Consider the following 15,140-nt stretch of genomic DNA (forward strand, 5'->3'; position numbering starts at 1 on the left):
GGGTGTCCCTAAAGTCTGGACATACTGTATAATATACAAATACAAAAAAACGTGTAGTTAATTCACAAATAAGCTAATAATAATAATACATTAAATAAGTATTTAAACAAGAAATAAAACTGTACAAATGAAACAAATGTATTATATAAAAAATATTACTTCAGTTTTCATTTTCATATGATTCGGTTTTGGTCAGTGCCAGTTTACGTACACTGTCTTGGTTTTCGTACAAAATTTCAAGTGACAAACGAGTCCTTCTGCCCTGTAACTGCTGCTGTTTTTTTTATTGGCCCGCGCCACATTTTAACAATATAATTTAACAAGAAAACGTTTAGAAAAAAAAGGAAAACTCAGCAGTAATTTTACAAAAATAAAATCCAAATATTAAGGCACAATAGTTGTAATCTAATAAAAAAAGTTGTAATTTGACGAGAATAACGTTGCAATATTATGAGGGAAAATGGTAAATGTTTAATTTGACATTGTTTAAACATCAATAACAGTATAAACTTGAAGTATTAAAGAAAATATGTGTTATTTGTTAAAGTTGTAAAAACAAAACAAAATAAAGTTGTAATTTTTGGAAAATTAGGTTGGGGTACAAGTATTCTGGGAATAATATCATAATGTCATAATGTTACGGGAGGAAAATTTTAAATTAAATTAAATTTTCAATATTTTTAAAAAAACAACAGACGAAATGAAAAATACTGCTGTAATTTTATGAGAAAAAAGTTGCAATTCTAGGAGAATAAACTCATAATATTACGAGGAAAAATTATGTCATTTTAGGAACATCGAGTTTAAATAGTAAAGAAAAATGTTACTTTTTAAAAGTCCTAATAAAAGAAAACAAAATATTATGGTAATAAAGTCATAATATTTACAAGAAGAAAATGTACAAAGATTATTTAAGAAGAAAGTTGAAATATTTGGTAAATTAAATACAAAAACAACAGCAAAAAAATGGGAAAAAAGAGCAAAGAGTGAAGTTGATAGTAATAATAGGCTTTTTCACCTATATATATCATATATATATATATATATCAGCATATCTTCATAAAATATCAAAGTGGCAAATCTACATCCTTTCATTTTTCACCATGCGGTCCTAGCTGGAAAGACGTTGTTTTAAACTATTCTCTATATAAAATGTATTTTTTGTTCATATTTTTGGGTGTCTGGAACGGATTTATTGGATTTACATTATTTCCCATAGGAAAAATAGCGTATATGTGTTATTATTTCTGTATCATTGTCTAATATATATACTGTATTTTCCCTATAGTATGTGCCCAGACTTTTGTCTATTTCCGTGGGTTGTAATTGATTTACACTGCTGTCACAAGGGATTACCTCTGCCTCCAGGGGAGCTTCAGGGCAGCTATAAAAGTTGGCCACAGCTTGTCTGCTCTTTAAGTATCCTGCCAGAAAAAAAACAATAGCGATCTTCAGGCACTGGTTAAACGAGGAAGCAACACAAAAGCTGCAGGGAAAGACTGACACATGGACAAAAATTGGGGTTAGAGGTTAGAATGTAGCCTTAGTGGATTAGGATTAGGACTAGGATGAAGGCTAGGACTAGCGTTAGGGCCAGGGCTAGGATTTAACGGTTGGGTAAGGGTTAGGCCTACAACGTGAACATTTGTGAGAATATAAGTTTTGACTTGGATGCATTTTTTCACAAGGCAAACTGACCGACAGAAGGAGCGTAGCCGTTGTATTGTTGCAAATCGATCGCGTCTTTCATGGCTTTTAGCACTGCGTCGTCTGTAGGAAGGTTTCCAAAGACCGTCGGATCCCCTGAGGAGTTAACCGAGTTAGACAGAGCTACTTTTGGAGTGTATTTCCTCATGAATTGTTCAAGTGGTTTTGGTTTGCTGATTCATCAGTCACCAGGAAGACGCGCCATCTCACCTATAGAAAGCGCGATCATGGGTTTATCGGGATTCGGGGAGAGTTTCATTCCATCCACGATTGCTCGTATGGGATTGAAGGTGTTGTTGGCCATGACGGATGGCTTCACTTCCCATCGCTCTCTGCGGCTCTTGGACTTGACTGGATAAAGACTTCCATGGATGCTGACGTGGTGGACGGCCTTCCCGTTGAGCCCACTTCCATTCAGCTGCTTGCTGTTGTTGTTGTGGACTCCATTCCCATTCATCTGAACCATGTAAGACTTGCTGTCATTCCTGGCGCTGTGGTGGACAATGAAAGAAGGGAAAGGTGGAATGCACTTATTTTCATCATTTCAAGTGTTACGGTACGGACGTCAACTTAACATCTAAGTTCTCCGGGGTGTCCAAACCTTTTTCCAGTGAGGGCCACATAGTGAAAAATGAAAGGATGCAACTTTGCCACTTTGATATTTTGTAAAGCCACACATGTACTGTAGATGTGTTAAGACGTTAGATGTGTTTCAAGAAAAAAGTGCATCTCAGCTTTGTCATATAGGTGAAAAAGCCTGTTATTAGTATCAACTTCACTCTTTGCTCTTACTTTCTTCCCAAATAATTTTCGTAAAGTTTCTTCTCATAACATTATGACTTTATTCCCATAACATTCTAACTTTGTCCCCAACCTCATTTTCCAAAAATGACAACTTTATTTTGTTTTGTTTCTCATAATATTACGTCTTAAATATTTTTAAAAATGTAATATTTCATCTCTATGCAACTAAAATTACATTAATTTTTTTTTATCATATTATGAGTTTTTTTTTTTTAATAAAATTGAGACTTCTTTTGCAGCTTTTTTTCTCTTCATATTTTGACTTTATTCTCGTAAAATTACAGCTTATTTTTTTACAACTATTTCAACTTTCTTCGTAAATCATCTTGGTTTTAAAAGTCATAATATTTTGACTTTATTCACAGAATATTTGAACTTTTTCCTGAATTTAATTTTCCAAAAATGACAACCTTATTTAGTTTTGTTTGTGCAAATTAAAAAAATATAGACAAATAATACATGTATTTCAACTCGATGCTACTAAAATTACGATACTGTTCCTCATAATATTACGAGTCTCGTAATATCCTCGTAAAATTTGGACGTTCGTTAGAATACAACTTTTTTCTCTTAATATTTGGACTTTCTTCCCGTAGGTTTTTTTAAATTTTTGCTGTAGTTTTTTTCAACTTTCTTCTTGTAAATGTTCTTCACGTATTATGACTTTATTCCCATAATATTTGTACTTTATTGTCACAACATTAGAACTTTTCCCCATCCTAATTTTCCAAAAATTGCAACTTTATTCGTTGTTTTGTTTGTTTCTCACAATATTACGACTTTAAAAAGAAGTTTCTCTTTAATATTTCAACTTTATGCTACAAAAAAAATGTCTTCATGATATTACAACGTTGTTCTCGTAATCATACGACTTTCTCGTTCGATCAAAATTTTTTTTCTTCACATTTTGACTTTATTCTTGCTAAATTTTTGCTGTGAGCCAATAAAAAAACGCCAGTTTGGCAGTTTGGACACCCCTACTCTCACCCAAAACCAAACCTTACTGAAACAGCCATTTTGATATCGTCAATATAGCTGATATCTAATAACATATCTCATTTGTGATCAATTCATTGTATTGCTACAGTATGCCATGGGCCAATTAAATCAATTTAACAGGCTTTGGATGGTTTGATGTAAACTGATGAAATATCCAGCAGCTTGAAAAATCCACCTATCCATCTTCTATGCCGCTTGTCCTCACTGGGGTCGCGAGCCTATCCCAGCTGACTTTGGGCGAGAGGTGGGGTACACCCTGGACTGGTCGCCAGCCAATCGCAGGGCACAAATAGACAAACAACCATTCACACTCACATTCATACCTATGGGCAATTTAGAGTCACCAATTAACCTAAGCTAACCTTTTTGGAATGGGAGGAAAACATGCGCCCAATGGAGATTCAAACCCAGATCTTCCTGATCTCCTGTGTGGCCAACATGCTAACCACTGGGCCACCGTGCAGCACGCTTGTAAAATCAACATACATACATAGACATATACATATATATTTATATATATATAGATATATTTACACCCATATACAGTATATATATATATATGTATATATATATATATATGATATGATACCATCTTCCAGAGTATTTGAAGTAATATTTAGTGGCTACAGTACAATATTATAATACAGCAGGTTCAGCAATAAAAAGGTGCATTTAAAGATGGTAGAAAGAGCATGAAAATAATATTCTTACCTCATGATGACTCGACTGTCAAGTATTTGAAACAGCACCTAAAGGAGAGAACGATGGTCGAAGTCAATGAATAGAAGGGGAGGACCTGATTGGTGCATTTTATAGCAAGACTCCAAAAGATGGGTGTCGAGCCCAGCCCATATTTCCATTGGTGGAGGCCGAGAGGGTTGCACCAGTACACCCCTCTTACATCATAACCAGAACCATACCGACGCACGCGAGGTTGGGTGGGCAGAGAGGAGGTGGGCTGGGTGGGGGGGTGCGCAGATTCCACGGTGTCTCACATCCGGTACGAGGCCTCCAAAGCGTCCACATCACCAACTGAATCTTTTATTTGACCTCATGATTCACTACTCTGCTGTGTGCTCGACACGCCCCACACAAACAAACATCACTTTCTTCCTCCTCCTCATTATGTCAATATTGAAATAAAGTCGCATTTCGTTCAATATTTCAAACAAATAATAACACAAGTCATATTTCACAAATTGTCATTGAAATAATAATATTTCAAATATAACATACGTGGTGCTCAGGCCTGTTACATTGTTTTCTTCCTCACGAAGCCAATAATTATAACAATAACACAAAATACGGAAATAAATGAATGATTCATGAGTGATATTGAATAAAGACTTCATAGTAGTGGGAGTAGTTATTTCAATAATATTTAAATACAATACAGTGTGCTCAGGCAAACAGCACTTTGTTACACTCTGTGGAAACTTATTTCAATTGTAAAATTACAAGAACAAAGTAAAAATATTCTAACGAGAGTCTAACAAGAAAAAGTTGCAATTTTGCAAGAATAAACTCGTAATATTATGAGGAAAAATACCATTTTTCATTTTAGTAGCATAAAGCATAAACATTGTCATATGGTCTTTCACTCGTATCGCGCTTTTCCACCTCCAAGGCCCTGAAAGCGCTTTGACGCTGTTAGCACATTCACCTACTGACGACGCAGCATCAGGAGCAACTGGGGGTTCAGTGTCTTGCGCTTGGACACTTCGACACGATCACAGGAGGACGGAAGATCGAACCCGTAGCGTTCAGGTTGGGAGACGACCACTCGGCCACCTGAGCCATGCCGCCCCTGTGCTGTAACGTTATTAGAAACAAAGAAAACAAAGCATAAAGTTGTACTTTTTGAAAAATTAGGTTGGGGGGGGGGGGGGGGGGGGGGGGGGGGGGGGGGGGGGGGAACGTATAATGTTCTGAAAATAAAGTCAAAATATGATGGGAATAAAGTCATAATTACAAGAAGAACATTTACAGAAAGATGAAATAGTTGGAAAAGGTAAAAAAAAAACAAAACAAAAACAACAGCAGAAATGAAAAAAAAACAGAATTAAGTCAAAATATGAAGAAAAAAAGCCGTATTCTAACAATAAAAAAATTCTTAATTTTACAAGAATAAACTCATAATATTATAAGGAAAAAGAATGTCATTTTAGTTACAGAGAGTTGGACTATTATTTACAGTATATTATTCTTTTTAATTCGTAATATGATGAGAAACAAACAAAACAAAATAAAGTTGTAGTTTTTGGAAAATTAGCCTGGGGAAAAAGTTCTAATATTCTAATAAAGCCATAATATTCTGAAAAGAAAATGTACCAAGATTATTTAAGTTGAAATATTTGGATTTTTTTTTTATTAAAGGCAAAATGTGGGGAGAAAAAAAGAGCAAGGAGTGAAGTTCATTGTAATCGTAGGCTCTTTTCATCGATACGACAAAGCGGGATACCAGGGGTGTCCAAAGTGGGGCCCTGGGGCCATTTGCGGCCCGCGGTTATTTTTACATTGGCCCGCGGCACAAACTCCAAATACATCATTCGACAAGAAATCTGGAAAAAAAAGCAAAAATGGAAAAATCAGCCATAATCTTACAAGAATAAAGTCATTAATATTAAGAGGAAAAAGTTGCAATAAAAGAAAAAGGTGCAGTTTTATGAGAATAACGTAATATTATTGAGAAATATAACATTTTTTTTATGTCATAGGTTATAATAATATTATGAGAATAAAGTCCAAATATTATGGAAATAAATTCAAAGTAGTCTGGGAATAAAGACATAATATTTCAACAACAACAGCGTAAATTAAAGAATCAGGAGCAATTTTACAAGAATAAAGTCCAAATATTAAGGGACAAAAGGTGTAACGAGAAAGAAATGACAGTTTAAAAGAATAAGCTTGTAATATTGAAGAATTCAGTGTCACTTTAGTAGCATAAAGTAGAAATATTCAAGAAAAATGATTTTTTTAAAGGTTGGGGAAAAAGTTATAATATGGGAATAAAGTCATAATTTTACAAGAAGAACATCTACAGTTGAAATATTTTGAAAATGTACGGCAAAAATGGGGAAAAAGAGCATATCTACATGTGTTGCCTTGCGGGCCTTGCATTCCTTCATTTTTCCACTATGTGGCCCTGGCTGGAATAGGTTTGGACACCCCTGCTTTATATCTAACTTCATAGCATACCTACATGTGTTGCTTTGCAAAATATTAAAGCGGCAAAGCTGCATCCTTTCAGTTTTCACTGTGTGGTCCTCGTCCTCGCTGGAAAAAGGTTTGGAGAGCCCCGGTGTAAGACAACACTCATGTCTTGCGCGTGTTTTATCTGCCATGATGTGACTTGAAATGACTCTGGATTGTAAAATTTGTACATCAACCGGTTTCACAAAGTTGTACCTTCTCAGTCAGTGAAGGTGAATCATGGAATATTCATGTGTTGTACTAAGGCAAAGCACTCACCTTGAACTGCTTGGCAAAGTAATGAGTAGAGTCGCTGCGCACATTTTGAAAGCAGTCAGTAGAAATGTGATTTTCAGCGCCATCTGATTTATTATGCTCCAAAACCGCACTCATCTATAGTGAAACATTTGCAAATAAAAATGCATATAATTTCAGTGGAAATTGTGTGTGAATGCTGAACTAAAATGCTGTATATTGTAATGTAGAATGAATGAAGGAATGTATTTGCTGCTTAAATGCAGATGTGTGGAAATGCAGAAAGGGTGCAAGAATAGCTGGAAAAGTGAGGAGCTGATGCTGTACTGAAATGCTGTAGAAATCTAGAGTGAATGTAGAAATGTGTTGAATCAATGTACAACAGTGTTTAAATGTAGAATAACACACTCACATGCCAGCAAAGCTAACATGCTAAAGATCAGCAGGCTAGAACCTGGCATGATAGCATGGTCTGCAAGTTTAAACGCAGGAAAATGGCTAAAAGGCTAGCCTGCTAACAGTTACCATGGTAACACCTAGCGTGGTCGCGCTAAGTGTCAAAATGACGGTTCACATGCTAGCGATGCTAACGGTTAGCAGGCTCGCACTTTATCCATTTTTTTACAGTTGGCATGCTAGCAATGCTAACATGCTAACTGTTAGCATGCTAACACCTAGCTTGATAACAATGTAGGTTTATACACATGAAATTTATGGACTGCTCCGTTTTTTTAAAAATTATTTTCATTATTAAATGATTCATGAATAATTGAATGATTCTTCTTTTTGTATTTGTTTGTAGTAACCACACTTGTGTTTGACTTGTGTCCAACTTGTGTTCCAACTCCACTAGAATATTCCAAAAAACGACTTGTGTAAAACAATAGCAGTGACATGAAAGCAGCCACGAGTCACTTCCGAGACCTCCACATGAAGTATTGCTGTACTTATTTATGATGGTCAGCACATGTCTGTGTCAACAACACGCAGTGTTTACTCAAAACAAGCCTCCAGACTGTTCAGTCACTTTAGGTTAAATCAACAATCGCTGACAAACACGCCAACAACACTTTCCAGTAGAACATCGAGTACAAGAAAAAAGATTTGCCATAATGTGGTGCTGATTAGGGCAGGTATGGCCAAAGTGCGGCCCGCAGCTCGTTTTTTATTGGCTTGAAAAGAAAATAACTATTTTGCATGTCAAAATAAATAAAAAAAATTAAGAATAATGGAAGTCAAGTTGAAAATGAAACAACTTAAAAAAAACAGCACCTTGCCTTTAATTGATTCCCTAAAATTAGCCAGAAATGATTTCTTCTTTTTTATTATTATTATTGATTAGAAGACTTAAAAAAGAAGGTAATCCATCGTCCACATTATTAGTATAATGTTTTTTTTTTTAATTATAAAAAATTGCTTAAATTGTTTTGGCCTACATAATAGTATTTATTTTTTAATATTTTATATAATTAATTCATGACTTACTTTACTATTTATTACTTTACTTAATGTTTCGTCCTTTATATATATACTGTATTTATGTAGTGTTTACATAACTAAGGGGGTTGTTAATGAACTAACACAAATGTCTATGTAATATTTACATAATATTTAAACAATCAGGGAATTTATGAATTATCTAACATTTGAGATGAAAAGAAATTGCCCAAAATGTTTTGGCCTATACAATATTTATATAGTATTTACATAAACAGGGTGTTTATTACTTAAATAACATGCCTTAAATTTTGGACCCAAATTAAATTAAAATAAATTTAAAAATTAAATTAAATCTCAAAATTTAATTAAATTTAAAAAATAAATTAAATTAAACTTCAAAATTATATTACATTTCAAAATTAAATTAAATTAAAATTCAAACTAAATTAAATTAAATAACATTTCAAAATTAAATTAAATGAAATCTTTTCTCTAGTTTGTAAATAAACCCAAATCAGGGTTTCCGCTACATGTGTTGATGTTGTGCACCTGAAACATGTTGCGTGTACAGCTTGTTTTTTTTTTAATAGGAGGCGCAGCAGCAGCACGACACAGCGACGACAGTCCGCCCTCCCATGCAGCCCACCGCCACAGCTTCAAAAAATCCTAGAGCAAACCTTGCTCATCCACATAAATATTTCCGAAATTGCCACGGAAAAGCAATTTTTGGGAAACGGCACCCCTGGCATTGAATGCCCCTCAGTTTGCTTGTGACAAGCATTTTATGATGTGACACAAACAGGCTTGCCCGCCTCTCATTTCCAATCTTTATCTTCATGTTTCCACCTGCTGCGCTGCTGTGCATTGCTTCTAGCTGTCAGAAGATTGGCATCCATCAAATGTATTTTTCCCAAAGAAGTAAGAATCAAGGGTCACAGTCAGGTCAAAGACTATGCTCATAACAAATGTCCTCATCTAGCCTGCATGGGAGAAGCTGTACGTATCCAGTACACCTTGTAAACATGTGTGCAACCAGAGGAAAGTGTTTACAGCCCATGACTCCCTGTAAGCGGAAAGTTGCGTCTTTTACTTCCAACAAAGTATGTGCAAACAGTTGAACATCATGTGGGTGCATCGTGGGTGCCACTGGACGTACAGTAAGTAAGCCGACCTCCTCTCCGCTCATTGGCTCAGTCGGTGAATAAACACGAGCGTCCAAAGGCGAGCAGATGTAGCTCCATGTGAGAGGTCTACAGGACATGGGTCAATGTCTGACACAATGACCCCAACGTCATCTGGACTATTTGCACAATGCAATGCCAGAGCTCCATCAAAATACCACTCTTCAAATGATAATACAGTTACTCTCTGTTTGGTCATGTAAATGCTGAAAAGCATTCACACAATAATACAATTTCACTTACAATTTACTGTCATTTCATATTTTCTGTGACAATTTTCCCACTGAACGTGAATGGGTAATTTATTTGGCGCCCCCTACTGGTGGAACATCCTTTGACATCGTCCATTACTGAAACGTCCAGCATAATCCAGGGGGATCCAAACATTTTTCCAGCGAGGGCCACATAGTAAAAAATGACAGGATGAAACTTTACCACTTTGATCTTTTGGAAATGTAGATATGCTAATAAATGACATATATTTCAAGAAAAAAACCTGCATCTCAGCATTGTCATATTGGAGAAAAAGTCTATGGTAACACAATAAGGTACACAAAATTACAGTAGTTAATGAGGAACAAACCTACCTAACCCTAATCACTACTCATTAGTTACTCATTAGTTCTTCATTAGTTCCTCAGTAACTAGACTAAATGTATGTGCCTTAGTCATTAGTTCCTCGTTAGTTCTTTATTAGTTCCTCAGTAACTAGTCTAAATGTATGTGCCTTAGTCATTAGTTCCTCGTTAGTTCTTCATTAGTTCCTCAGTAACTAGTCTAAATTTATGTGCCCTAGTCATTAGTTCCTCGTTAGTTTTTCATTAGTTCCTCAGTAACTAGTCTAAATGTATGTGCCTTAGTCATTAGTTCCTCGTTAGTTCTTCATTAGTTCCTCAGTAACTAGTCTAAATTTATGTGCCCTAGTCATTAGTTCCTTGTTAGTTATATATTAGTTCCTCGTTAGTTATTCATTAGTTCCTCAGTAACTAGTCTGAATGAATGTGCCTTAGTCATTAGTTCCACATTAGTTCTTCAGTAACTAGTCTAAATTTATGTGCCTTAGTCATTAGTTCCTCATTAGTTCTTCATCAGTTCCTCAGTAACTAGTCTAAATATATTTGCCTTAGTCATTAGTTCTTCATTAGTTCATTCGTTCCTCAGTAACTAGCCTAAATTTATGTGCCTTAGTCATTAGTTCCTCGTTAGTTCTTCATTAGTTCCTCAGTAACTTGTCTAAATTAATGTGCCTTAGTCATTAGTTCCTCATTAGTTCTTCATCAGTTCCTCAGTAACTAGTCCAAATTTATTTGCCTTAGTCATTAGTTCTTCATTAGTTCCTCAGTAACTAGTCTAAATTTATGTGCCTTAGTCATTAGTTCTTCATTAGTTCATTAGTTCCTCAGTAACTAATCAAAATTTATGTGCCTTAGTCATTAGTTCCTCATTAGTTCCTCTTTAACTAGTCTAATTGTATGTGACTTAGTCATTAGTTCCTCATTAGTTCTTCATTAGTTCCTCAGTAACTAGTCTAAATGTATGTGCCTTAGTCATTAGTTCCTCAGTAACTAGTCTAAATGTATGTGCCTTAGTCATTAGTTCCTCATTAATTTTATTGGTTTTAACATTTTAGCTTTTTCTCATTATATTATGCCTTTTTGCTCGATGTTAAATGTTTGCTTTTTTTAAAATGTTTTCTTGTTTAGTTGTATTTATCAGGGCGAATAGAAAAACGAGCTGAGGGCCACAAATAGTCCCTGTGCCGCACCTTGGACACCCCTGCATATGATATGATATATTGTTTTTCACCAATTTTGAATTGGAAAACACATTGGAAGTGTGTTGGTCTTTATGCTGGAATTTAGATGGTTTAAACGTTTTGGACACCCTTTTGTGTGTCTATAGCTTTAATTATTGTTGATTTTGGCTGCAACAGTGTGTCTCCAAGAAGTGTGATTGTGTACCTTATCCACGTTTTTCTAATACACCTATTTTTGTAGATTGACTTTGACATGTTCTTGGCCTAAATCACATGTGTCAAACTCGTGCCATGGAGGGCCGAGACGCTGCATGTTTTCTCTCCAACCAGTTTCTTCAGCAGGTGATTTAATTGATGAGCTCCTTCTCTCAAATTGAAGGTGTTGCTCATTAACATCACCTGCTTTAGTGACCGGCTGGAAAGAAAACCCGCATTGTCTCGTCCCTCCATGGCACGAGTTTGACACCCCTGGCCTAAATGAAGCATTTTCAAGCATGACATGGCTAAATGAACGAAAATACAATTATAAGGCATTCAGAAAACGTGACTTGCGTGCGCCTTTAAGAGGCGGGGCCTGGGTGTGACGTTTGTGACGTCACTAGTTGAATGCTGAGCATAAGCATGGTTAGCAGTGTGGCCGAGAACAGCTCCTGTGTTAATATTTACCGTATATGTGTTCTCTGCTTGTTAATAAAGCCATTGAAGTACATTGCTGGTCTCTCCTGAAACCCAAGCGGCGCCATTACAGTAGTATTCTACACTGTATTCACGCTTTTGTTTGACATAGGGTTGTCGTCAAAATAAAAGCTCTCCGTAGCACAACCCTGAACGTAAGAGAACCGCGGTAAATACCCTGTAATACTTTTATTGTGAAATTTAAGCACTATATCAATGTTGACCCGGAAGTGTACAAAACTGAGGTTGGATTCTGCTTACAGTAACAAATGGTAGAAAAACAACACGACTGATGAATTAAAAAATATTCCTGCTGCTGGAAAACGTCGCAACAAACATGGCGCACGCATGAAACATCGCTGGAAATAGAAAAAAAACGTGCGTATAAAGGGTGTGTTTACTTGCGTAAAGATTTTGCCACAACGTGACATTGAACTGACGGTACTGGTTGGACACGTCTGCCATTATAAAACGTATTTAATTGTCATAAATAACTGATGTTGTATAAATAAGACCATTAGGCTATTTAGCTTGTTTAATAAAAGGACACACTATGGACCTTTAAAAGACAGAAGAAGAAGAACGCAAATATTGCGAGCGTCAATTTAAGTTGGTTAAGTAAGTGTGCAACGACAGTTCTTTGCTGAACCATTAAACCAAGAGTGAAACCAGTTCAGAACAATTCCAATTGGCTCCACTTGTGGTGTCCAAAGTGCGGCCCGCGGCACATTCTAAAAATATAATTTAACAAGCAAACCAACGACAACAACAACAACAAAAAAACAACAGAAAACATTGAAAAATCATCTGTGGTTTTACAAGAATGAAGTCAAAATATTAAGAGAAAGAAAGTTGTAATCTCACGAAAAAAGTCATAATTTTATGAGAATAAAATCGTAATACTATGAGGAAAAATGTTGTACATCGGGAAATCAGTAGTGAAACATATAACAGTGCTTCTGCTTTAAGTTCCTTGCAATGAGAAATAAACCAAAAAAAAAAAAGTTGTACGTTTTGGGAAACTTGGTTGAAGAAAAAGTTGTAATGGTATGGGGATAAAGTCATAATATTACAATAAAGTCATACAGAGAAGGAAATGTACAAGAAGACATTTTAAATGGTTGGAAAAAAAACATGAAATGGGAAAAAAAAAACGTAATTTTACAAGAATAATGTCAAAATATTAGAAAAAAGTCGTAACAAGAAAATAGTTCCAATTTTATGAGAATAAAGTTGTAATATTATGAGGAAAGATAATGCCATTTTAGTATCATAGTGTTGAAATATTCAAGAACATTTTTTAAAATCATTTTAAGTCAAAATATTTGGAAAAACAAAACAAAATAAAGTTGTAATATTTGGAAAATTAGGTTATAATATGAAGAAAATGTACAAAGATTATTTATTTAAGAAGACAGTTGAAATATTTGGAAAATTAAAAAAAAAAAAAAGTGGCAACGTAGCATCCTTTCATTTTTCACTTTGTGGCCCTCGCTGGAAAAACGTTTGGACACCCCGATCTTCTTCCCTGTGTCGTTCCTGCAGAATTGTCCGTGACCTCCTGGCTGAAGCTCCACGATGTCCAGATCGCCTTCTTCACTGCTTCAGCTGTCCCGCCTGGGTTTGAGACTTTGCGCGGCCCCTTCCGTTCCTCTCGCGCACACCTTACGCCGCTCTCTTGTGCCCGCTGCAAGCTCCCCTCACAGCACCGACGTCAAGGTGCGCTCCTACTTTCAGTACATGAAACGCAAGATGATGCCCTCTCCCACTCCTCCGTACCATCACGTGTGTCAGGTCGGTGATCCAGTGCTGCGGTCTAGAGCTGCAGCTGTTGACCCTTCCTCGATTAAAGGTCCTGAGGTTCAGAAAGTCATCACCACTCTTGTCAAAGTGATGCGTAAACTTGAGTGTGTTGGACTGAGTGCCCCACAGATCGGGGTTCCACTCCGAATCCTGGCCTTGGAGTACCCTCAAAAGATGTTGGATGAGAGTTTGCCCGCGTCAAGGAAAGGCCGTGGTCTGTCTTTCCAGCCACTGAGAATATTTGTCAACCCCCAGCTAAGGGTGCTGGACAGGACACAAGTGCTCTTCCAGGAGGCCTGTGAAAGCATCTCAGGCTTTTCTGCCACAGTTCCCCGCTTCCTGTCTGTGGAAGTATCAGGTATGTCTTTTTACACCTTAGGAGACTCACTAACGCAGACTGACAACAGTCTGTACATGTCCTCCCCAGGCCTGAACGAGACCGGAGAAGGTGTAACTTGGCAGGCCACCGGATGGCCGGCTCGGATCCTGCAGCATGAGATGGACCACTTGGATGGCGTTCTCTACATCGACCACATGGACAGCAAAACTTTCATCAATGTCAGCTGGCAGGCGCACAATGAATAGAAACCCTCACAACACACAGTCATGGATTGGGGACAGTCAAATACTACGAACAGTAAAATACAGAGAAATGTCTACAGGAGGTGCTTGCAGTACTCGTGTCGTCCTAAAGGGTTTTGAGCATGCGTCAGCTAAAAGGTGCTTGTCATTGCCGTCCTTCCATAGAGAGGATTATTTTTGACAGCAGCAGCACCAGTGGGAGAGCAGCAAGTGAAATGCATGAATGAATGAATGAGTAAATGAATGAATTTCACTGCCAAGATGGAGGATTAGCTTTCCAAGCTCAGCAGGAGTTGATTAGACTTTTACAACAAAGTATCAAAGCTTTTCCTGCAGAATGATAGGGTGCTTGTACTGTACTGGTACAAAACCGTAAATGTTTCTCAGTTTCTAAAAACAAATAAATGGGACTAAGAAGTGTTTGAAAGGAAATTTTCTCTTCTTAAGTATTAATGTTTAGAAAAAACTCCAAAGGAGTATGTGCCTCACCAGCTACGGACCTCACCGCACGTCACTGATGTACACAGTAGTCCCTTGTTACATTGTGGCTGTCTCATGGTTGGTTACGACCTATTATTAGCAAAAGAAAAATGCATATTTAACAAATTGTATATATTTTTTGCCCAAATTAAGCATTTTCAAGCATAAAAATAGCCAAATGAACTAAAATACAAATACAGTATGAGCCATTAAGACCACCATTCAACTTGTGAATGTAGTATTCCACATTGGCCACTAGGTGT

At 36.5% G+C, this 15,140-nt stretch overlaps 2 protein-coding genes across 4 annotated transcripts in view; one reads left to right on the forward strand and one right to left on the reverse strand.

The window, feature by feature from the left end:
• The window catches only part of tat (tyrosine aminotransferase), a 12,539-nt gene extending 8,077 nt beyond the window's left edge, over positions 1-4,462 (reverse strand). The window contains exons 1-4 of the mRNA XM_054776895.1: positions 4,222-4,462; positions 1,918-2,198; positions 1,699-1,803; positions 1,357-1,424 (exon numbers count right to left, since the gene is read on the reverse strand). Of these exons, the coding sequence (XP_054632870.1) occupies positions 1,357-1,424; positions 1,699-1,803; positions 1,918-2,198; positions 4,222-4,226 (459 nt within the window). The 5' untranslated portion in view covers positions 4,227-4,462. The remainder of the gene's footprint in view (positions 1-1,356; positions 1,425-1,698; positions 1,804-1,917; positions 2,199-4,221) is intronic.
• pdf (peptide deformylase, mitochondrial) overlaps positions 1-14,797 on the forward strand; it is a 16,628-nt gene extending 1,831 nt beyond the window's left edge. The window contains exons 1-4 of one of the 3 annotated variants that reach the window (XM_054776900.1): positions 12,258-12,390; positions 13,558-13,731; positions 13,807-14,173; positions 14,243-14,797. In XM_054776900.1, coding sequence (XP_054632875.1) covers positions 13,591-13,731; positions 13,807-14,173; positions 14,243-14,400 — 666 coding nt within the window. In that variant the 5' untranslated portion in view covers positions 12,258-12,390; positions 13,558-13,590 and the 3' untranslated portion in view covers positions 14,401-14,797. Of the gene's footprint in view, positions 1-12,257; positions 12,391-13,557; positions 14,174-14,242 lie in introns of those variants that run through there. The other 2 variants (XM_054776898.1, XM_054776899.1) reach the window with 2 other exon arrangements.
• Positions 14,798-15,140: the final 343 nt, after the last annotated feature.

Source organism: Dunckerocampus dactyliophorus, chromosome 5, assembly GCF_027744805.1.
Source record: "Dunckerocampus dactyliophorus isolate RoL2022-P2 chromosome 5, RoL_Ddac_1.1, whole genome shotgun sequence".
NCBI classification, from domain to species: domain Eukaryota; kingdom Metazoa; phylum Chordata; class Actinopteri; order Syngnathiformes; family Syngnathidae; genus Dunckerocampus; species Dunckerocampus dactyliophorus.